Source organism: Oscarella lobularis, chromosome 3, assembly GCF_947507565.1.
Source record: "Oscarella lobularis chromosome 3, ooOscLobu1.1, whole genome shotgun sequence".
In the NCBI taxonomy this organism is placed as follows: domain Eukaryota; kingdom Metazoa; phylum Porifera; class Homoscleromorpha; order Homosclerophorida; family Oscarellidae; genus Oscarella; species Oscarella lobularis.
The window spans coordinates 1,108,026-1,127,354 of NC_089177.1; the positions used below are offsets into that span (position 1 = coordinate 1,108,026).

Consider the following 19,329-nt stretch of genomic DNA (forward strand, 5'->3'; position numbering starts at 1 on the left):
AGTTTCACGTGAGTGATCTCAAACAGCTAGTAGACTGTACAGTACTCAAGTTCTAACGGACTAATGGCAACGACGAAATCAATATCGCTGTATCTCCTTCTGCTAGTAATGCACGACATTTCATCGAGCCTCGAAGCAGCTCCAGAAAAGCCTCACATATTCATGCTTCTCGTCGACGACTGGGGATGGGCGAACGTCGGCTACCATCGCGCCGTGCAAACGAAAGAAGTCGTCACGCCCAACTTCGATCGTCTCTGCAAAGCGGGAGTCGAACTCGATCAGCACTACGTCCACAACGTTTGCTCGCCGACGCGATCGTCCCTCCTCAGCGGTCGTCTTCCCATTCACGTCAACATCGACAACGGCAACGCAACGATGCACAACGCCAGCGATCCCAACGGCTACCAAGGCATTCCCCCGGGCATGACAGTAATCGCCGAAAAGCTAAAAAAGGCCGGCTACGCCACTCACCAAGTCGGCAAATGGGACGCCGGCTTCGGTACAATCGAGCAAACTCCCAGAGGACGCGGCTTCGACTCGAGCTTCGGCTACTTCCACCACGCCAATGACTTCTACACTGAAACAGTATACTCCTGCGCCAACTACGGACCCGTGACGGATCTGTGGGACTACGACCGCCCAGCCAAAGGCGAGAACGGCACCGTCTACGAAGAGCAAATGTTCGCCGAACACGTTCGTCAAGTAATCGAAGCCCACGACGCGTCGACGCCACTCTTTCTCTACTACGCTCCTCACATCGTGCACGCCCCGCTTCAAGTGCCGTCCGAATACGAAAAGAAATTCGGTTTCATCGACGACGAAACGCGTCGAATTTATCACGCCATGGTGAATTATCTCGACGACGTCGTCGGCAACGTGACGAACTTGCTCGAGCAGAAGGGCATGTGGAATAATACGTTGATGGTCGTTAGCGCCGATAACGGAGGCCCCGAGTATCCCGGCGGCGGCGCGAATAATTATCCGCTTCGAGGCGGAAAGGCGAGCAATTGGCAAGGCGGCGTACGAGTCAACGCTTTCGTCTCCGGCGGTTTTCTGCCTGCGGCCGTGCGCGGGACGAAGGTCGACGGCTACGTTGCCATATGCGACTGGTATGCGACGTTCTGTAGTTTGGCTGGCGTCGATTCGGCTGATAGTAAAGCGTCCGCTGCTCATTTGCCTCCCGTCGACGGGATGAATATGTGGCCGTTTATATCGGGACAAACAAAGGAGTCGCCTCGCACGGAAATTCCAATTGGAAGTAACGGGTTGAATCATTCTCATGGTGTCGAAGCTCTGGTCAGTGGCGACTATAAGTTGTTGTACGGGAAGATTGTTGAAGCTGGATGGACTGGACCGCAGTATCCGAACGAGACGAATCCCAAGGGAGGGATACCGGGAATTGCTCTGTGTTGGTCTGGCTGCTTGTTCAATATCAAGGAGGATCCCGAAGAAAGGAACGATCTCGCTTCGTCGATGCCGGATAAGGTGAAGGAGATGATGGAAAAGTTGGCCGTTTACGAAAAGGGCGCCTTCTTGCCCTATCGCGGGAAGAATGATCCGGCCGCTTGCGACGCCGCTCTTCACAAGTATGGAGGATTTTGGGGTCCCTGGCTGGACTAGAGAGCTCCTGCTCGTTAAGCTGATGTAGCGCCGTGTGTCTTGGTGTTGAAATAAAGCAAATGAAACAGAAACACGGGGCCAACTTGTTGACTGACGTGCGCTAGGCTCACTGCTCGAAATATTTCTACTTGCTAAATCATCAGTACATGTATATAAATTTCAATTGCTTAGGAGTCTGAAGAAACGGTCTGAGTTTTTTTGCTTTTGATAAATTCGGCCCCTACGCGAAACAAGCCATAGACCATTTTACCTAAATATAAAGCAAAAAATATTAGAAATGACAATTTGGTTTTGGTTAGTGAAGCTTACATATAATGCAGATCAGAAAGAAGCTGTTTGCTGTTATGACAATAATACTAAATCGCTTTTCGTCTAAAAGGCTGTTGTATCCTGGATCTCGTTTGTCTTGATAGGACAGAAAAAACACTGCTCCCATCATAAGGTTGGTACAAATCACGCTGAGAGCAATCAGCTGTAGCCAATGCTCAGATCTGCGTTCAATTGGTTGAAGTTGAGCGTGCAGAACGAGAAACAACACTGCCAAGAGCGTCGCCAAAGCGAGTCCAGAGTGACTCATTCTCCCAAAATATCCTATTCCACTTATAAGCACCAGCTTTCGAAGAATCTCAACGACCTCCCAAAACCAAAATCGAGGTTTGTAGTTGCCATCAAGAAATGCCAAACTGTCATAGAAATCGCACGTAAAGGAACATTGCTCCCAAAACGTTCTTTTGTTCTTCATTTTCAGTGCCACGAAGAGGAGGATTGGAAGAATAATTACGTAAGAAATCAAAATCCAGCAGACAGCCCAAAGGAACGTAGACGCTCCAAAATTGCATTCAACACTATAGTCGTCCTTTAGTATCCACTTGCAGTATTGATCTTGAGTGGACTGGTTCAGCGACTCGTGAAAGCATACTTTCATGCACGTCCAGGTTTTATAGGGAAACGTCGCCATGATAGACGCCGCCGTCGACGGATAGCCGACAAACAGTATCCACCAACTGTTTCTTAGACAGGCAGTCCTCACTTGCGAAACCCTTAGCCTAAACGTAGTCGTGGACAGTCTAGAGGCTGAGCGCCGAATAATCCTCAGCCTTATCTTGTAGTAGACCCAGAAACAACACAAGAAGCAAAGCTGTATTGCAACTTTCAGTCCAGGAATTTCCAGAGCGTTGAAACGGAGTTTTTCGTTCAGACAGGAGATGGCGGCCACAGCCAGAATGTTGAGCTCTATCGTTTTCATAAAGTGTCCAACGGAAAGAATCGCTTGTGGCCATGGTACGTACGAAAGGGCGTCGAGCACAGCCGACATGACCTGAAAGAAGCCGACGAGAATTTTGAGCGAGGAGCTGAGCTGATCGACAACGAAGTTCGTTTTTTTGTTACGTACGTTCTTGTCTATAACGTAGAGAATCGTTGCCAGGAAAACGAGAAGAGCAAGAAAGCCAAAGATTTGAAGAATGGTTCTCCATTTTTGAGGGCACGCGTAACATTTCTGAAACCAGAAGTGGTATCCTGTGGAGCAGTTTCCGCACAGTATGCCTTCGTATCCTTCAGTGCACATGTCGCTGTTATTTATTCTCACAGAAGAATTTCTTCCATTGCAGCTTTCGCTAATTGGACAGAGATGTATTTTTGGCAAAAAGCCAGTAAAATTTGTCGTGTTTCGGTTGTAGTCGTTTCCTCGATTCTCTAGATTTTCCACTAAGAGTGAATACCGATGCTCTGCTTCCGCATCTTCCCACCTCCACCAATACTTGTTAGCCACGCTTAGATAATCATCTTGACATTGTTCTCCCTTGCCATTGCATTTTACGCATTCTCCGTATCGGTCCAATCGAAAATGATTACTCACGCAGTCGCACGCTCTGTAGCCGGCGTGCTTAGTCGTATCGGTTCCACTCGGGCACACATGACAGTCAGCAGCGGAATTTGCAGATTTCTGATGCAAACCCACGTACGTTCCATGATCGCACTTTATGCAGGAATTCTGTCCCGGCCTGTCTTGGTAGTATCCACCTAAAAATATATTAAATACAGCACTATTTAAACAAAAATCTTTCTTTCTTTACCTTTAGGGCAAGAAACGCATCGAGCGTTCCTATGGTAATAGGTGACGCACTTTTTACCCGTCGGGCACTGACGGCACTTGTAACCCTCGCCCATTCCGGGAGAAGCAACGTTTTGGCATTTAAAACCGCGAGTCTCTAAGAAGTCAGCAGATGTCCGTGGCACATGAATCAAGGCAAGGTTTTTCGACGTTATACAGTGTCTGAAAAAACAATTACGGCGCGAGATATCAGCATTTTAATTAACCAAGTTCTGCAAACTAACAAACGAGTGTTTGATTGCATAGTTGGGATTTCCTGAAGCCCGGTGCACGTCAGAAAGCTAAAACAGTATTGATTTAAGAAATGGATTTAATCAAGCTACTTACATGTTAACGGTTTTAGTTTGGCTTGAAAGAATCAAAGAATTTCGAGACGCATTCCGAACAGGGTTCTCTTGCATGAGGCTAAAATACGAGAATCTGTTAATTAAGCCGCAATTTTCTTTTTGTAGACATACATGTTTTCAATGTTATCTAGAGTTGTAAACGCATAATCTTCAATAGTATGTATCTTATTTTCCATCAAATTCCTAAAACACTAGTAGCAAATCATTCTAATTTTTTTTAAGTTTTAACTTACAAATGAATTAGTTTCACAAGACCAGCAAAGGTTGACTTCTTGATGACAGATATATTATTGTACAGAGACGATCTGCAACAGAATTGTTCACAGGTTTTATATACATCTAATGTGTCTAGACCATACAATTTGTAAAGGCTGACTTGGTGAGTTAAAGTAGGTGGAAACTCCGTAAGTTGGTTTCCGGAAATGTCTCTAGTAGAAAATGCTCTTAATTTTTTTGTAGGCAGTAACCTTACAAATGTGTGACAATTCGAACATCTGACAGGAAAGTAGGGTCGATGTAAGTCAGAAAATTATTTGGAAGATCTCTAGCGGAACCAATATAAATTGACGTATTGTACGCATTGCTTTCCCTTACAATTCAAGAATCACAAGAGCGTCTTCGTTATCTGACGACCACCCTTTCAGTGACGCAAGGCTATTGTTGGAGACGTCTCTAAGATGCCATGTACAGTCAGAAATGCATTGCAGTGTAGCCGTTACCGTACAGAATCGTAAGAACTCTTTTCCCAAGTGCACGGTGTAGATGCGAAAACATCTGCAATTCAAGACGTACTAGGTGGTTGTCGCCAATATCCCTGAACAATCCCCTACAACTGATTTTCGGTAATAGCATAGAGCTTTGTTCTTACAGTTCACTGAGCCGGGGCAATAATCGAAAAGCATCTTGAGAAATTTCTGAAATTTCATTTTTGTTCATTTTTCTTAATTAAATAAACGCAAATATTTATCTCAAAACAATTTTTAAAATAACTTACAAATCTGATAGGCAAGGAAGATCTAGTGCTTGCGCTTGCAACCGAGTTAGGCTATTTGCAGTTAGAACTCTAAAAAAGAATTTTCGCATGCATATTAGAGCGCATGCTCTTGTCAAATTATACAATTGAAACTGTGCCATCCCAGATGCACATTTCCCGACATTCACAAACATATTCGAACTTAGGTTTCGTATTTTGTTATAGCTGAGCTGCCTACGCAGATTTCACTTGGTATTCGTTTGTCAGCAACTAATATATATACAGTACTTACAACAAAGAGAGTGATGTCAGGTTTTGAAAAGAGTTCGGCTCTATCACCTTTATTTCATTATCCGAAAAGATACTAAATTTACATTGGGGCGTTATTTATGCCGCGGTGCCGTAAGTTCAACTAACATTTTTCCAAGAGCCGGAAAATTGCTGAGACATCCGCTGTGAAGGTGTTCTATACTGTTGTTCTGAAAGCTCCTAAATACACATCACAATGATGAGTTACGTGTACAACGTTTCATTACAGAGAGATTAAAGATGAATAGATGAACTGAGAATCAAACATCCCACAAATACTAGCCAACTTATTCTGACTCAAATCTCTACATCACCAAACGAAAACAGATATTTCAGGCTAAATGTTAGTCTATATAATTTTTAGTGTTTGAGACTTACACCTCTTCTACTGTCGCAGGCAATAGAAATGACTCCCTTAGTTTATTCTCTTGGCCATGGCTGCAATACACATTCTTCCTTATAGTATGTTAAAATGAGGTCTTGACATCTTACATTGTTTTTAGATTCTCGAAGCCAATGAAATAATGGCGGTCAATACTTTCAATTTCGTTGTTGTTAAAGGCGCTGTAGTCTTATCGTCAACGGCATATAAACCTTTCTTGTCCTCACTACGATCGTACAATAGTGTGGCATTCGCTGGAAAGCTGCCGTTGTCGGGTAATGCACGCAGATTTCGGAAGCTGCAGTCGACCATGCCGCCGGTCAAGTCACACGTACACACTTTACAGCCATGGTACACACTTTCTGTCGTGGTCATCCACGACGCAAGTGCAATAAACGCGAGTACGACGTCTTGGCGCATCGTCTCAAAAGCTCTAGAATCGAAAGTACATTAGGTAATATCCAGGGTGACTTCACAGCGGGCGGGACTAGCTCTTAGAGCTTGCTCAAGCGAGAAGGCAATTACGTATGATCTTACTAATGATCTCATTTTTACCTCCACCTACATGTATATATATATTCCGCTTTCACCTTCTGGACCGTCCCATACCCTCTATTTCAACACTATTGAACGACGAAAATCTCGTACGAGTCCCAGAAAGCGAAAGAGGAAATTAGATGAAGAGATTAGCTAGAAACAAAGAAAACCACTTCCTCCTTTACTTTCTAAGCCTTGATATCTACATAGGAGCCTCACAAATCGCGCTGCAATCACTTCTCTCGCTATGTTCTCCGTTCGTCTCGAACTTCTACTAGCAGTTGTCGCCGCTGCCGCGGGAAGTTTTCCTACCGAGTTCTACGGCAATTATTCGTTGCCGTGCACAAAGGAATTGTGCCTTACTCCTTGCGGTGAGTGCCATTTCTTTATGACGCCATTTTCCGCACGTGTTTCTTGACATAGCAAATCTAAGCAGAGACGTGGAGTTTTTTAGAATGGCCCTTGGTAACTTTCCAATACAACCGAATGTCGAAATGGTCACCCTAAACGTTACCATCCAACCAAGCAAGCAACTATAAAGATACAAAGTCGAACAATTCGAGATAATAGCTCACTCTTTAGGAGTAAATTTGACTGACCTACAAGTGTCTCTGATTGCCAGGGCTACCGTACAACCGGGATACCCATGAAATGCGTTCTAAATGACAGCGTTTGCCATGACACCAAAAAGAAATGGCAGAACCGTTCCTGCCCTATTCCAGCAAAACGTACACGTACAAAAGAGGAGATACAAAATCTAATTAGAACTACTCTGCTTGTAGGACCAACTACCTATTCTGCAAAATTCGCTTCAGCTGACGTGAAAACGTATTTAGACATAATAGTAAAGACGTAGCGTCACGTCATGTTTGCGATTTAGATTAGCGGAACTGGGTCTCTCAAGGTTACTGACAACAGCAACAACGTACTGATTTGTGTACATCTCAGTGTGGCAGGGCCAGGGAAGGGAAAAGAACAAATCGGAACAAAATCTACAGGAATTTGCGGAAGCCGTTTCCTCAAAGCGTTTACCACTTGGCAAACCAACTAGTACTAGTCAAAATCAGAAAACTGCAAACATCTAGCTTCCTACGCAAATTATACACACTGCCCTTCGCCTACTTCAGAGCTGCAACGAATAGCAAAAAACCCACACTTTTAGAGAAATAAATTACTCGCTCGCTTTGTCTACATCCCTCCGCTGTGTCTGTCATGCTAAATATAGAAACAATCTAAGATATATATAAACACGTCACAAATCTGGTTCCGCGACAGCAGAGCGTCGAAGTAGTTCTTTTTCATCAGGGACGGGATCTAAATCTTTAAGGTGCTGATACACGGGCTATATACAACAGAGAAGATGAAACCGGTAGGCAACCGAGGGGTCGCGCTTACCTTGAGAACTCCTATACCGTACGCAACTTGCTGATGCCGCTGAATTCCTCGCAAAGCCTTCGCGTATAACCTGTACTTATGAAAGTTGATCACACCCGGGTGACCGGGCAAAAAGGTCGGATTTCCTTCTTCAATAAATGTCAATTCTGACAAAATAACTCCTGAGAAAAGACGTTTTAGAAAAAAAAAGGGCTCGAGCTAGATTTATCATTATTATTAACCGAGGTATGGAATACACGGTTGCTGGTTAACTTGATGCAATTCTTGCCGGTAGTTCATATAGTTGTCAGCACTGGATATGAATCGGTTCAATTGTCCTAATAGTGCTCTCGTCTTCGTAGGCAGAGCCTGCACAAACGGCTAGCTGTTTCGAAACAGAAGTCATGCATCTACGTACCTCCCACGTCAAGCCCATCCGGCGTATAGCCGACGACGTTTGAGCCGTCATTATCGTAAAAAGAGTATTGAAGTTCTTGATTTCGTAGCATTTCTGCAAATTATGAGTCAAGTCTCTCAATTAGTATATTACGAGTTGGACTGATTACCCTAGCCGTTCGCGTAAAATAGGTCATAGCCGAGGCGCGTTTTTCAGCCGTGTCTCCTTTCACAATGATGTCAATTATCCACGACGACAGCTAGCAGACGTCATATAAGGCTATCAATAGCCTGAGCGTTCATCTAATCTTACATTATTAGCTCGGTTGATCAGATTCAGCATATTAGGCGCCAGCTGTTGACTCTCCGGATAGTTCCACGGCAAGCCGACGCACTCCCGTGGCTAATCAGTCAGCCACGATCAACGCTTTGTATTCGATACTAGCTGTTTGAAAAATGCAGATCACTCACGTGAAACTTGGCCCGGATAGTACAGTACTCAAGTTCTAACGGACTAATGGCAACGACGAAATCAATATCGCTGTATCTCCTTCTGCTAGTAATGCACGACATTTCATCGAGCCTCGAAGCAGCTCCAGAAAAGCCTCACATATTCATGCTTCTCGTCGACGACTGGGGATGGGCGAACGTCGGCTACCATCGCGCCGTGCAAACGAAAGAAGTCGTCACGCCCAACTTCGATCGTCTCTGCAAAGCGGGAGTCGAACTCGATCAGCACTACGTCCACAACGTTTGCTCGCCGACGCGATCGTCCCTCCTCAGCGGTCGTCTTCCCATTCACGTCAACATCGACAACGGCGAAGCAACGATGCACAACGCCAGCGATCCCAACGGCTACCAAGGCATTCCCCCGGGCATGACAGTAATCGCCGAAAAGCTAAAAAAGGCCGGCTACGCCACTCACCAAGTCGGCAAATGGGACGCCGGCTTCGGTACAATCGAGCAAACTCCCAGAGGACGCGGCTTCGACTCGAGCTTCGGCTACTTCCACCACGCCAATGATTTCTACACCGAAACAGCAAACTCCTGCGCCAACTACGGACCCGTGACGGATCTGTGGGACTACGACCACCCAGCCAAAGGCGAGAACGGCACCGTCTACGAAGAGCAAATGTTCGCCGAACACGTTCGTCAAGTAATCGAAGCCCACGACGCGTCGACGCCACTCTTTCTCTACTACGCTCCTCACATCGTGCACGCCCCGCTTCAAGTGCCGTCCGAATACGAAAAGAAATTCGGTTTCATCGACGACGAAACGCGTCGAATTTATCACGCCATGGTGAATTATCTCGACGACGTCGTCGGCAACGTGACGAACTTGCTCGAGCAGAAGGGCATGTGGAATAATACGTTGATGGTCGTTAGCGCCGATAACGGAGGTCCCGAGTATCCCGGCGGCGGCGCGAATAATTATCCGCTTCGAGGCGGAAAGGCGAGCAATTGGCAAGGCGGCGTACGAGTCAACGCTTTCGTCTCCGGCGGTTTTCTGCCTGCGGCCGTGCGCGGGACGAAGGTCGACGGCTACGTTGCCATATGCGACTGGTATGCGACGTTCTGTAGTTTGGCTGGCGTCGATTCGGCTGATAGTAAAGCGTCCGCTGCTCATTTGCCTCCCGTCGACGGGATGAATATGTGGCCGTTTATATCGGGACAAACGAAGGAGTCGCCTCGCACGGAAATTCCAATTGGAAGTAACGGGTTGAATCATTCTCATGGTGTCGAAGCTCTGGTCAGTGGCGACTATAAGTTGTTGTACGGGAAGATCGGTCAAGCTGGATGGACTGGACCGCAGTATCCGAACGAGACGAATCCCAAGGGAGGGATACCGGAAGTTGCTCTGTGTTGGTCTGGCTGCTTGTTCAATATCAAGGAGGATCCCGAAGAAAGGAACGATCTCGCTTCGTCGATGCCGGATAAAGTGAAGGAGATGATGGAAAAGTTGGCCGTTTACGAAAAGGGCGCCTTCTTGCCCTATCGCGGGAAGAATGATCCGGCCGCTTGCGACGCCGCTCTTCACAAGTATGGAGGATTTTGGGGTCCCTGGCTGGACTAGAGAGCTCCTGCCCGTTAAGCTTTGTTCGTAGATGTAGCGCCGTGTGTCTTGGTGTTGAAATAAAGCAAATGAAACAGAAACACGGCGAACTTCAGGGGCCAACTTGTTGACTGACGTGCGCTAGGCTCACTGCTCGAAATATTTCTACTTGCTAAATCATCAGTACACGTATATAAATTTAGGAGTCTGAAGAAACGGTCTGAGTTTTTTTGCTTTTGATAAATTCGGCCCCTACGCGAAACAAGCCATAGACCATTTTACCTAAATATAAAGCAAAAAATATTAGAAATGACAATTTGGTTTTGGTTAGTGAAGCTTACATATAATGCAGATCAGAAAGAAGCTGTTTGCTGTTATGACAATATTACTAAATCGCTTTTCGTCTAAAAGGCTGTTGTATCCTGGATCTCGTTTGTCTTGATAGGACAGAAAAAACACTGCTCCCATCATAAGGTTGGTACAAATCACGCTGAGAGCAATCAGCTGTAGCCAATGCTCAGATCTGCGTTCAATTGGTTGAAGTTGAGCGTGCAGAACGAGAAACAACACTGCCAAGAGCGTCGCCAAAGCGAGTCCAGAGTGACTCATTCTCCCAAAAAATCCTATTCCACTTATAAGCACCAGCTTTCGAAGAATCTCAACGACCTCCCAAAACCAAAATCGAGGTTTGTAGTTGCCATCAAGAAATGCCAAACTGTCATAGAAATCGCACGTAAAGGAACATTGCTCCCAAAACGTTCTTTTGTTCTTCATTTTCAGTGCCACGAAGAGGAGGATTGGAAGAATAATTACGTAAGAAATCAAAATCCAGCAGACTGCCCAAAGGAACGTAGACGCTCCAAAATTGCATTCAACACTATAGTCGTCCTTTAGTATCCACTTGCAGTATTGATCTTGAGTGGACTGGTTCAGCGACTCGTGAAAGCATACTTTCATGCACGTCCAGGTTTTATAGGGAAACGTCGCCATGATAGACGCCGCCGTCGACGGATAGCCGACAAACAGTATCCACCAACTGTTTCTTAGACAGGCAGTCCTCACTTGCGAAACCCTTAGCCTAAACGTAGTCGTGGACAGTCTAGAGGCTGAGCGCCGAATAATCCTCAGCCTTATTTTGTAGTAGACCCAGAAACAACACAAAAAGCAAAGCTGTATTGCAACTTTCAGTCCAGGAATTTCCAGAGCGTTGAAACGGAGTTTTTCGTTCAGACAGGAGATGGCGGCCACAGCCAGAATGTTGAGCTCTATCGTTTTCATAAAGTGTCCAACGGAAAGAATCGCTTGTGGCCATGGTACGTACGAAAGGGCGTCGAGCACAGCCGACATGACCTGAAAGAAACCGACGAGAATTTTGAGCGAGGAGCTGAGCTGATCGACAACGACGTTCGTTTTTTTGTTACGTACGTTCTTGTCTATAACGTAGAGAATCGTTGCCAGGAAAACGAGAAGAGCAAGAAAGCCAAAGATTTGAAGAATGGTTCTCCATTTTTGAGGGCACGCGTAACATTTCTGAAACCAGAAGTGGTATCCTGTGGAGCAGTTTCCGCACAGTATGCCTTCGTATCCTTCAGTGCACATGTCGCTGTTATTTATTCTCACAGAAGAATTTCTTCCATTGCAGCTTTCGCTAATTGGACAGAGATGTATTTTTGGCAAAATCCCAGTAAACTTTGTCGTGTTTCGGTTATAGTTGTCTCCTCGATTCTTTAAATTTTCCACTAAGAGTGAATACCGATACTCTGTCTCGGCATCTTCCCACCTCCACCAGTACTTGTTAGCCACACTTAGATAATCATCTTGACATTGTTCTCCCTTGCCATTGCATTTTACGCATTCTCCGTATCGGTCCAGTCGAAAATGATTACTCACGCAGTCGCACGCTCTGTAGCCGGCGTGCTTAGTCGTGTCGGTTCCACTCGGGCACACATGACAGTCAGCAGCGGAATTTGCAGATTTCTGATGCAAACCCACGTACGTTCCATGATCGCACTTTATGCAGGCATTCTGTCCCGGCTTGTCTTGGTAGTATCCTCCTAAAAATATACTACAGTTCAGTATATTATATTACTAAACAAGATCTTTCTTTCTTTACCTTTAGGGCAAGAAACGCATTGACCGTCTCCATGGAAATCGGTGATCAACATTTTAGCCGTTGAGCACTGAATGCACTTGCAATACTCGGTGGAGGAAAAAGGAATCTTTCGGCATTTAAACCCGCGAGTCTTTAAAAAGTATGTAGATGCCTGTGGCACATAAATCACGGCAAGGTTTTCTGGCGTTACACAGTGTCTACAAAAACAATTACGGCGCGAGATAATCAACATTTTAATCAACCAAGTACTGTATACTGACAAACGAGCGTTTGATTGCGTAGTTGGGGTTTCCTGAAACCCGGTGCACGTCAGAAAACTAAACATTATTGATTTAGGAAATGGATTCAATCAACCTACTTATTAATATTATTATAAATGTACATATTAACGGTTTTAGTTTGGCTTGAAAGAATGAAAGAATTTCGAGACACATTCTGAACAGAGTTCTCTTGCATGAGGCTAAAACACGAGAATCTGTTAATTAAGCTGCAAGTTTCTTTTGTAGACATACATGTTTTCAATGTTATCTAGAGTTGCAAACGCATAATCTTCAATAGTATGTATCTTATTTTCCATCAAATTCCTAAAACACTAGTAGCAAATCATTCTAATTTTTTTTAAGTTTTAACTTACAAATGAATTAGTTTCACAAGACCAGCAAAGGTTGACTTCTTGATGACAGATATATTATTGTACAGAGACGATCTGCAACAGAATTGTTCACAGGTTTTATATACATCTAATGTGTCTAGACCATACAATTTGTAAAGGCTGACTTGGTGAGTTAAAGTAGGTGGAAACTCCGTAAGTTGGTTTCCGGAAATGTCTCTAGTAGAAAATGCTCTTAATTTTTTTGTAGGCAGTAACCTTACAAATGTGTGACAATTCGAACATCTGACAGGAAAGTAGGGTCGATGTAAGTCAGAAAATTATTTGGAAGATTTCTAGCGGAACCAATATAAATTGACGTATTGTACGCATTGCTTTCCCTTACAATTCAAGAATCACAAGAGCGTCTTCGTTATCTGACGACCACCCTTTTAGTGACACAAGGCTATTGTTGGAGACGTCTCTAAGATGCCATCATGTACAGTCAAAAATGCATTGCAGTGTAGCCGTTACGTACAGCATCGTAAGAACTCTTTTTCCAAGTGCACGGTGTAGATGTGAAAACATCTCCAATTCAAGGCGTACTAGGCGGTTGCCGCTAAGATCCCTGAACAGTGAGTTAAAGATAATTTTTGGTAATAGCATAGAGCTTCGTTCTTACAGTTTACTAAGTCGTGGCAATAATTGAAAAGCCTCTTGAGAAATTTCTGAAATTTTGTTTTCGTTTATTAATCTTAATTAATTAAATAAACGCAAATATTTATCTCAAAACAATTTTTAAAATAACTTACAAATCTGATAGGCAAGGAAGATCTAGTGCTTGCGCTTGCAACCGAGTTAGGCTATTTGCAGTTAGAACTCTAAAAAAGAATTTTCGCATGCATACTAAAGCGCATGCTCTTATCAAATTATACAATTGAAACTGTGCCATCCCAGACGCACATTTCCCGACATTCACAAACATATTCGAACTTAGGCTTCGTATTTTGTTATTGCCTAGCTGCCTACGCAGATCACTTTGTATTTGTATGTCAGCAACTAATATACAGTCCTTACAACAAAGAGAGTGATGTCAGGTTTCGAAAAGAGTTCGGCTCTATCACCTTTATTTCATTATCCGAAAAGATACTAAATTTACATCGTGGCGTTATTTATGCCGCGGTGCCGTAAGTTCAACTAACATTTTTCCAAGAGCCGACAAATTGCTGAGACATCCGCTGTGAAGGTGTTCTATATTGTTGTACTGAAAGCTCCTAAATACACATCACAATGATGAATTGATAACGAGTACAATGTTTCATTACAGATAGCTTAAAGATGAATAAATGAATTGAGAATCAAACATCTCACAAATATTAGCCAACTTATTCTGACTCAAATCTCTACATCACCAAAACGAAAACAGATATTTCAGGCTAAATGTTAGTCTATATAATTTGTAGCGCTTGAGACTTACACCTCTTCTACTGTCGCAGGCAATAGAAATGACTCCCTTAGTTTATTCTCTTGGCCATGGCTGCAATACACATTCTTCCTTAGTATGTTAACATCAGGCCTTGACATCTTACATTGTTTTTAAATTCTCGAAGCCAATGAAATAATGGCGGTCAATACTTTCAATTTCGTTGTTGTTAAAGGCGCTGTATAGTCTTATCGTCAACGGCATATAAACCTTTCTTGTCCTCACTACGATCGTACAATAGTGTGGCATTCGTTGGAAAGCTGCCGTTGTCGGGTAATGCACGCAGATTTCGCAAACTGCAGTCGACCATGCCGCCGGTCCAGTCACACGTACACACTTTACAGCCATGGTACACACGTTCTGCCGTGGTCATCCACGACGCAAGTGCAATAAACGCGAGTACGACGTCTTGGCGCATCGTCTCAAAAGCTCTAGAATCGAAAGTACATTAGGTAATATCCAGGGTGACTTCACAGGGAGCGGGACTAGCTCTTAGAGCTTGCTCAAGCGAGAAGGCAATTATTACGTATGATCTTACTAATGCATGATCTCATTTTTACCTCCACCTATATATTCCGCTTTCACCTTCTGGACCGTCCCATACCCTCTATTTCAACACTATTGAACGACGAAAATCTCGTACGAGTCCCAGAAAGCGAAAGAGGAAATTAGATGAAGAGATTAGCTAGAAACAAAGAAAACCACTTCCTCCTTTACTTTCTAAGCCTTGATATCTACATAGGAGCCTCACAAATCGCGCTGCAATCCCTTCTCTCGCTATGTTCTCCGTTCGTCTCGAACTTCTACTAGCAGTTGTCGCCGCCGCCGCGGGAAGTTTTCCTACCGAGTTCTACGGCAACTATTCGTTGCCGTGCACAAAGGAATTGTGCCTTACTCCTTGCGGTGAGTGCCATTTCTTTATGACGCCATTTTCCGCACGTGTTTCTTGACATAGCAAATCTAAGCAGAGACGTGGAGTTTTTTAGAATGGCCCTTGGTAACTTTCCAATACAACCGAATGTCGAAACGGTCACCCTAAACGTTACCATCCAACCAAGCAAGCAACTATAAAGATACAAAGTCGAACAATTCGAGATAATAGCTCACTCTTTAGGAGTAAATTTGACTGACCTACAAGTGTCTCTGATTGCCAGCGCTACCGTACAACCGGGGATACCCATGAAATGCGTTCTAAATGACAGCGTTTGCCATGACACCAAAAAGAAATGGCAGAACCGTTCCTGCCCTATTCCAGCAAAACGTACACGTACAAAAGAGGAGATACAAAATCTAATTAGAACTACTCTGCTTGTAGGACCAACTGCCTATTCTGCAAAATTCGCTTCAGCTGACGTGAAAACGTATTTAGACATAATAGTAAAGATTTAGCCCTACGTTTCGCGTAGCGTCACGTCATGTTTGCGATTTAGATTAGCGGAACTGGGTCTCTCAAGGTTACTGACAACAGCAACAACGTACTGATTTGTGTACATCTCAGTATGGCAGGGCCAGGGAAGGGAAAAGAACAAATCGGAACAAAATCTACAGGATTTTGCGGAAGCCCTTTCCTCAAAGCGTTTACCACTTGGCAAACCAACTAGTACTAGTCAAAATCAGAAAACTGCAAACATCTAGCTTCCTACGCAAATTATACACACTGCCCTTCGCCTACTTCAGAGCTGCAACGAATAGCAAAAAACCCACACTTTTAGAGAAATAAATTACTCGCTCGCTTTGTCTACATCCCTCCGCTGTGTCTGTCATGCTAAATATAGAAACAATCTAAGATATATATAAACACGTCACAAATCTGGTTCCGCGACAGCAGAGCGTCGAAGTAGTTCTTTTTCATCAGGGACGGGATCTAAATCTTTAAGGTGCTGATACACGGGCTATATACAACAGAGGAGATGAAACCGGCAGGCAACCGAGGCGTTGCGCTTACCTTGAGAACTCCTATACCGTACGCAACTTGCTGATGCCGCTGAATTCCTCGCAAAGCCTTCGCGTATAACCTGTACTTATGAAAGTTGATCACACCCGGGTGACCGGGCAAAAAGGTCGGGTTTCCTTCTTCAATAAATGTCAATTCTGACAAAATAACTCCTGAGAAAAGACGTTTTAGAAAAAAAAGGGCTCGAGCTAGATTTATTATTATTATTAACCGAGGTATGGAATACACGGTTGCTGGTTAACTTGATGCAATTCTTGCCGGTAGTTCATATAGTTGTCAGCACTGGATATGAATCGGTTCAATTGTCCTAATAGTGCTCTCGTCTTCGTAGGCAGAGCCTGCACAAACGGCTAGCTGTTTCGAAACAGAAGTCATGCATCTACGTACCTCCCACGTCAAGCCCATCCGGCGTATAGCCGACGACGTTAGGGCCGTCATTATCGTAAAAAGAGTATTGAAGTTCTTGATTTCGTAGCATTTCTGCATATTACGAGTCAAGTCTCTCAATTAGTATATTACGAGTTGGACTGATTACCCTAGCCGTTCGCGTAAAATAGGTCATAGCCGAGGCGCGTTTTTCAGCCGTGTCTCCTTTCACAATGATGTCAATTATCCACGACGACAGCTAGCAGACGTCATATAAGGCTATCAATAGCCTGAGCGTTCATCTAATCTTACATTATTAGCTCGGTTGATCAGATTCAGCATATTAGGCGCCAGCTGTTGACTCTCCGGATAGTTCCACGGCAAGCCGACGCACTCCCGTGGCTAATCAGTCAGCCACGATCAACGCTTTGTATTCGATACTTTCGATAGGCCCAACCTTAACGTTTTTGAACATGTCCCATTCAATGACGGTCAACTGCTTGGCGACTTCGTTAGGATCAATAGCCAGAATTGGCTATAGAAGTATGTGTTCGTCAGCGCGTGTTTTATCGTAGTCGCCGTCTTACCGTCTGATCAGTCGAATCCGCTGCGAAGTTCTTTACAATAGCTGTGCCAGAGTGTGTCCGAGTCGATGGACGCGGTTTAGGACCTTCGGGCCCGTGGAGTTGCTGGCGTTTCAGCTGGGTCTTCAGCTGCTTGGCGCAGGCAGGAAGAGACCTGGCAAAGAAGTAAGATCTTCTTTCTCTTTGCCCAACAGGTAAAAGAATGAGCCACACCTTGCCATCATCTCTAGAAACGACTCCATTTTGTTGCTAAGCTCTTGGTCCTTGAAATCGTCAAACTGACGATTCATCCAACAGCGGATCACGTTGGCAATGCTACAAGTAAAGCACGGTAACAGAAAAAAAATCAGAATTCAAAGAAAACAAACCGAAGACGAATCGGTATGACGACGTCAGCGTAGAGTTGAGTCTGTTCATCTGACGTCAATCCCTCGGGAGCTCGCACGTTGTATCTAGGAAACGTTTCGCACAACACTCCATAAAACAGTTTTGGTTGTACCTAGTCGCGAGACTGCTCAGCAGTTTGGCGGGCGTTGTGAAGGCGTGAAAAGTCAGCAGGAAATCGTCAGTATATTCCGTGTCTGAGAGAGCAAAACGCTTGAACGCAAACAGGTGGTTGTGAGATTGGTTCTTTTACCGACTACTTTGTGATACGTCAGCCGATCCATTAGTCGCATCGGGGTTCCGCCTCGTACCAGAGGCAAGTCGCCGGCATTGCGACGGAGAGTCAAATAGCCGTCCTTTCGTAAATGAAATTGAAAGTCGCGAGTTTTACACTACTGGAGTAAAATTTACGTTCACTGTAGATTGATCAAAGAACACCAAGCCCTCGTCCTCTTTTTCGTCAGACTGCAAAGTATCAGCATCGTGATTAGGAAAAAAAACGCGATTGAAATTCAAATACCTGACTCCATGATTTAGATCTGGATATTGAGTCGTGCCTTCGGGAGTTCTTCTGAACAGAGTTAGAGTCCTAAGAAGGCAACTGATCACGAAAACGGCAAACACAAACGGCTCTTACCCCTGATTTCGTCTGCCTGTCCAAAATTTGCTTCTGCGTTGAAGTTACCTTAAGGGCCCCGGCTACCTGCTCAGAGTACATGATTTCTTCCATAAACGAAAACCTGCTATACTAACCATCTGATACGATAGATCCTTGACTCTTTGAATGGCCGAGTAAAAGGATGACGAGACGTTTGCCTGAGACCAGGCACCTATAAGAAGGCATAGCCACAGCACTAAACGAGATACCAAACCAAACATCACAGCGGTCTACCTGATTCATAGATAGCCATGGCCGTCGCTTCCTTGATGGCCAACATCAGCGGCGTTTGCTGACGATCTATGAGATCTCTAACGTCTTGAAAATCCTGCGACATGAAATTCAGCTCCATTGCCCCTATCTACACAATGACGCATAAAAGGTCGCGAGGTTCATGAGTGTGAAATTTTTACCTCTTCGCTGATCTGCTTCGCTGCGTCGCACACGAACTTGCACAGACGCTGATATTGACGTTTTTCGTCCTTGCTCAGAGCCGCCTCCAAAGCTGTAACCTAGTGCGATGGGCTAGAGAGATAACCAAGCCAACAGAGTTACTCAAAAAATCACCTTGATGTTAATGGAGAAGAATAAACTCTCCACCACCTTGCCAATTGCCTATAATAGGAGCAAAACATAACAAAACCCAAGACGTACAATACGATTCCTGTACCTTATTAACAGCAAGACAGTGCTTAAGTTTACCCACGCTCATCCCATTGCTTTCCTAAGCAGACGAAATCCTAATTACTAGAGCGTCGAACTACAATGCAAAGACAGACCTCTAACGGCGACTTCACTCTTCCCAGTATAATCTTAGGACTATTTCTAGGTACTTTGTGATTCGACGACTTTTCTGCTTCGACCACTACTTCAATGGTATCCCTCAATTGCTTTACAGTTAATCCGGGACTGGCGGCTTTCACTTCGCGCACCGTCAGCGCAACGTCTTCCTCGCGAATCACGTCCTGAGGCTCTTCGCTTCCCTTGCGCAAACCCAAACTTCCGCTCGACATCTTTCGTTTCGCCGAACGATTGCTCGACGTCGACGGACGTCGACCGCTAGTCACGCTACCGCGTCGACCGGCGGGACTGCG

The 19,329-nt window shown here is 44.6% G+C and overlaps 7 protein-coding genes and 1 long non-coding RNA gene across 9 annotated transcripts; 4 read left to right on the plus strand and 4 right to left on the minus strand.

Annotated features, from left to right (window-relative positions):
• Positions 1 to 23: 23 nt before the first annotated feature.
• Positions 24 to 1,896, plus strand: LOC136185378 (arylsulfatase B-like). Its single transcript, XM_065972493.1, has one exon. The coding sequence runs from the start codon at positions 64 to 66 to the stop codon at positions 1,618 to 1,620; it is 1,557 nt and encodes a 518-aa protein (XP_065828565.1). The 5' UTR covers positions 24 to 63; the 3' UTR covers positions 1,621 to 1,896.
• On the minus strand, positions 1,702 to 6,591 carry LOC136185373 (uncharacterized). 2 transcript variants are annotated; one of them, XM_065972489.1, is made up of 22 exons: positions 6,501 to 6,591; positions 6,310 to 6,434; positions 5,983 to 6,177; positions 5,855 to 5,926; positions 5,741 to 5,800; positions 5,590 to 5,667; positions 5,471 to 5,542; positions 5,346 to 5,417; positions 5,198 to 5,287; positions 5,075 to 5,143; positions 4,949 to 5,020; positions 4,805 to 4,894; positions 4,675 to 4,752; positions 4,553 to 4,624; positions 4,440 to 4,508; positions 4,314 to 4,385; positions 4,192 to 4,263; positions 4,061 to 4,138; positions 3,958 to 4,014; positions 3,696 to 3,895; positions 1,930 to 3,642; positions 1,702 to 1,870 (listed from the first exon to the last, which is right to left on the minus strand). In XM_065972489.1, the coding sequence occupies exons 3-22, from the start codon at positions 6,162 to 6,164 to the stop codon at positions 1,788 to 1,790; spliced, it is 3,351 nt and encodes a 1,116-aa protein (XP_065828561.1). In that variant the 5' UTR covers positions 6,165 to 6,177; positions 6,310 to 6,434; positions 6,501 to 6,591; the 3' UTR covers positions 1,702 to 1,787. The 2 variants fall into 2 exon arrangements, with proteins under 2 accessions (XP_065828561.1, XP_065828560.1); XM_065972488.1 differs by lacking the exon at positions 6,501 to 6,591 and having other exon boundaries at positions 6,335 to 6,434.
• On the plus strand, positions 6,479 to 7,540 carry LOC136185381 (uncharacterized). The gene is made up of 5 exons (XR_010669515.1): positions 6,479 to 6,652; positions 6,705 to 6,806; positions 6,864 to 7,009; positions 7,064 to 7,125; positions 7,162 to 7,540. It is a non-coding gene; the product is annotated as an uncharacterized lncRNA (long non-coding RNA).
• On the minus strand, positions 7,433 to 10,176 carry LOC136185380 (ras guanine nucleotide exchange factor J-like). Its single transcript, XM_065972496.1, has 6 exons — positions 8,365 to 10,176; positions 8,222 to 8,311; positions 8,074 to 8,166; positions 7,898 to 8,024; positions 7,677 to 7,837; positions 7,433 to 7,623 (listed from the first exon to the last, which is right to left on the minus strand). Exons 1-6 carry the CDS (start codon positions 8,392 to 8,394, stop codon positions 7,534 to 7,536), a joined length of 591 nt encoding a protein of 196 aa, XP_065828568.1. The 5' UTR covers positions 8,395 to 10,176; the 3' UTR covers positions 7,433 to 7,533.
• Positions 8,547 to 10,407, plus strand: LOC136185377 (arylsulfatase B-like). Its single transcript, XM_065972492.1, has one exon. The coding sequence runs from the start codon at positions 8,569 to 8,571 to the stop codon at positions 10,123 to 10,125; it is 1,557 nt and encodes a 518-aa protein (XP_065828564.1). The 5' UTR covers positions 8,547 to 8,568; the 3' UTR covers positions 10,126 to 10,407.
• Positions 10,247 to 15,881, minus strand: LOC136185374 (uncharacterized). Its single transcript, XM_065972490.1, has 20 exons — positions 14,526 to 15,881; positions 14,396 to 14,467; positions 14,284 to 14,343; positions 14,132 to 14,209; positions 14,009 to 14,080; positions 13,884 to 13,955; positions 13,742 to 13,831; positions 13,619 to 13,687; positions 13,489 to 13,560; positions 13,345 to 13,434; positions 13,213 to 13,290; positions 13,091 to 13,162; positions 12,978 to 13,046; positions 12,852 to 12,923; positions 12,730 to 12,801; positions 12,600 to 12,677; positions 12,478 to 12,534; positions 12,218 to 12,414; positions 10,446 to 12,158; positions 10,247 to 10,386 (listed from the first exon to the last, which is right to left on the minus strand). The coding sequence occupies exons 1-20, from the start codon at positions 14,705 to 14,707 to the stop codon at positions 10,304 to 10,306; spliced, it is 3,348 nt and encodes a 1,115-aa protein (XP_065828562.1). The 5' UTR covers positions 14,708 to 15,881; the 3' UTR covers positions 10,247 to 10,303.
• LOC136185379 (uncharacterized) lies at positions 15,022 to 16,098 on the plus strand. The gene is made up of 5 exons (XM_065972494.1): positions 15,022 to 15,192; positions 15,245 to 15,346; positions 15,404 to 15,550; positions 15,605 to 15,666; positions 15,720 to 16,098. The coding sequence occupies exons 1-5, from the start codon at positions 15,069 to 15,071 to the stop codon at positions 15,888 to 15,890; spliced, it is 606 nt and encodes a 201-aa protein (XP_065828566.1). The 5' UTR covers positions 15,022 to 15,068; the 3' UTR covers positions 15,891 to 16,098.
• On the minus strand, positions 15,993 to 19,316 carry LOC136185375 (ras guanine nucleotide exchange factor J-like). Its single transcript, XM_065972491.1, has 21 exons — positions 19,015 to 19,316; positions 18,906 to 18,959; positions 18,803 to 18,850; positions 18,649 to 18,747; positions 18,470 to 18,596; positions 18,331 to 18,407; positions 18,215 to 18,280; positions 18,098 to 18,166; positions 17,989 to 18,042; positions 17,831 to 17,933; positions 17,693 to 17,774; positions 17,562 to 17,645; positions 17,407 to 17,508; positions 17,197 to 17,347; positions 17,067 to 17,144; positions 16,922 to 17,011; positions 16,779 to 16,868; positions 16,631 to 16,723; positions 16,455 to 16,581; positions 16,235 to 16,395; positions 15,993 to 16,181 (listed from the first exon to the last, which is right to left on the minus strand). The coding sequence occupies exons 1-21, from the start codon at positions 19,246 to 19,248 to the stop codon at positions 16,092 to 16,094; spliced, it is 2,079 nt and encodes a 692-aa protein (XP_065828563.1). The 5' UTR covers positions 19,249 to 19,316; the 3' UTR covers positions 15,993 to 16,091.
• Between the last annotated feature and the right edge of the window lie 13 nt (positions 19,317 to 19,329).

Coding starts and splice junctions, on each gene's coding strand:
- LOC136185379 (XM_065972494.1), top strand. CDS start 15,069: ATGTTCTCCGTTCGTCTCGAACTTCTACTAGCAGTTGTCGCCGCCGCC. Junction 15,193..15,244: donor ATTGTGCCTTACTCCTTGCG/GTGAGTGCCATT, acceptor TTCTTGACATAG/CAAATCTAAGCAGAGACGTG. Junction 15,551..15,604: donor CTGCCCTATTCCAGCAAAAC/GTACACGTACAA, acceptor CTCTGCTTGTAG/GACCAACTGCCTATTCTGCA.
- LOC136185380 (XM_065972496.1), bottom strand. CDS start 8,394: ATGCTGAATCTGATCAACCGAGCTAATAAT. Junction 8,025..8,073: donor GGATGGGCTTGACGTGGGAG/GTACGTAGATGC, acceptor CCGTTTGTGCAG/GCTCTGCCTACGAAGACGAG. Junction 7,838..7,897: donor ACCGTGTATTCCATACCTCG/GTTAATAATAAT, acceptor GTCTTTTCTCAG/GAGTTATTTTGTCAGAATTG.
- LOC136185377 (XM_065972492.1), top strand. CDS start 8,569: ATGGCAACGACGAAATCAATATCGCTGTATCTCCTTCTGCTAGTAATG.
- LOC136185374 (XM_065972490.1), bottom strand. CDS start 14,707: ATGCGCCAAGACGTCGTACTCGCGTTTATTGCACTTGCGTCGTGGATG. Junction 13,435..13,488: donor TTGCCACGACTTAGTAAACT/GTAAGAACGAAG, acceptor CTCACTGTTCAG/GGATCTTAGCGGCAACCGCC. Junction 13,163..13,212: donor GCTCTTGTGATTCTTGAATT/GTAAGGGAAAGC, acceptor TGGTTCCGCTAG/AAATCTTCCAAATAATTTTC.
- LOC136185375 (XM_065972491.1), bottom strand. CDS start 19,248: ATGTCGAGCGGAAGTTTGGGTTTGCGCAAGGGAAGCGAAGAGCCTCAG. Junction 18,960..19,014: donor GAGTGAAGTCGCCGTTAGAG/GTCTGTCTTTGC, acceptor TCGTCTGCTTAG/GAAAGCAATGGGATGAGCGT. Junction 16,869..16,921: donor TGATCAACCGAGCTAATAAT/GTAAGATTAGAT, acceptor GACGTCTGCTAG/CTGTCGTCGTGGATAATTGA.
- LOC136185378 (XM_065972493.1), top strand. CDS start 64: ATGGCAACGACGAAATCAATATCGCTGTATCTCCTTCTGCTAGTAATG.
- LOC136185373 (XM_065972488.1), bottom strand. Junction 4,139..4,191: donor CTAGATAACATTGAAAACAT/GTATGTCTACAA, acceptor CTCGTATTTTAG/CCTCATGCAAGAGAACCCTG. Junction 4,015..4,060: donor CAAACTAAAACCGTTAACAT/GTAAGTAGCTTG, acceptor ATACTGTTTTAG/CTTTCTGACGTGCACCGGGC.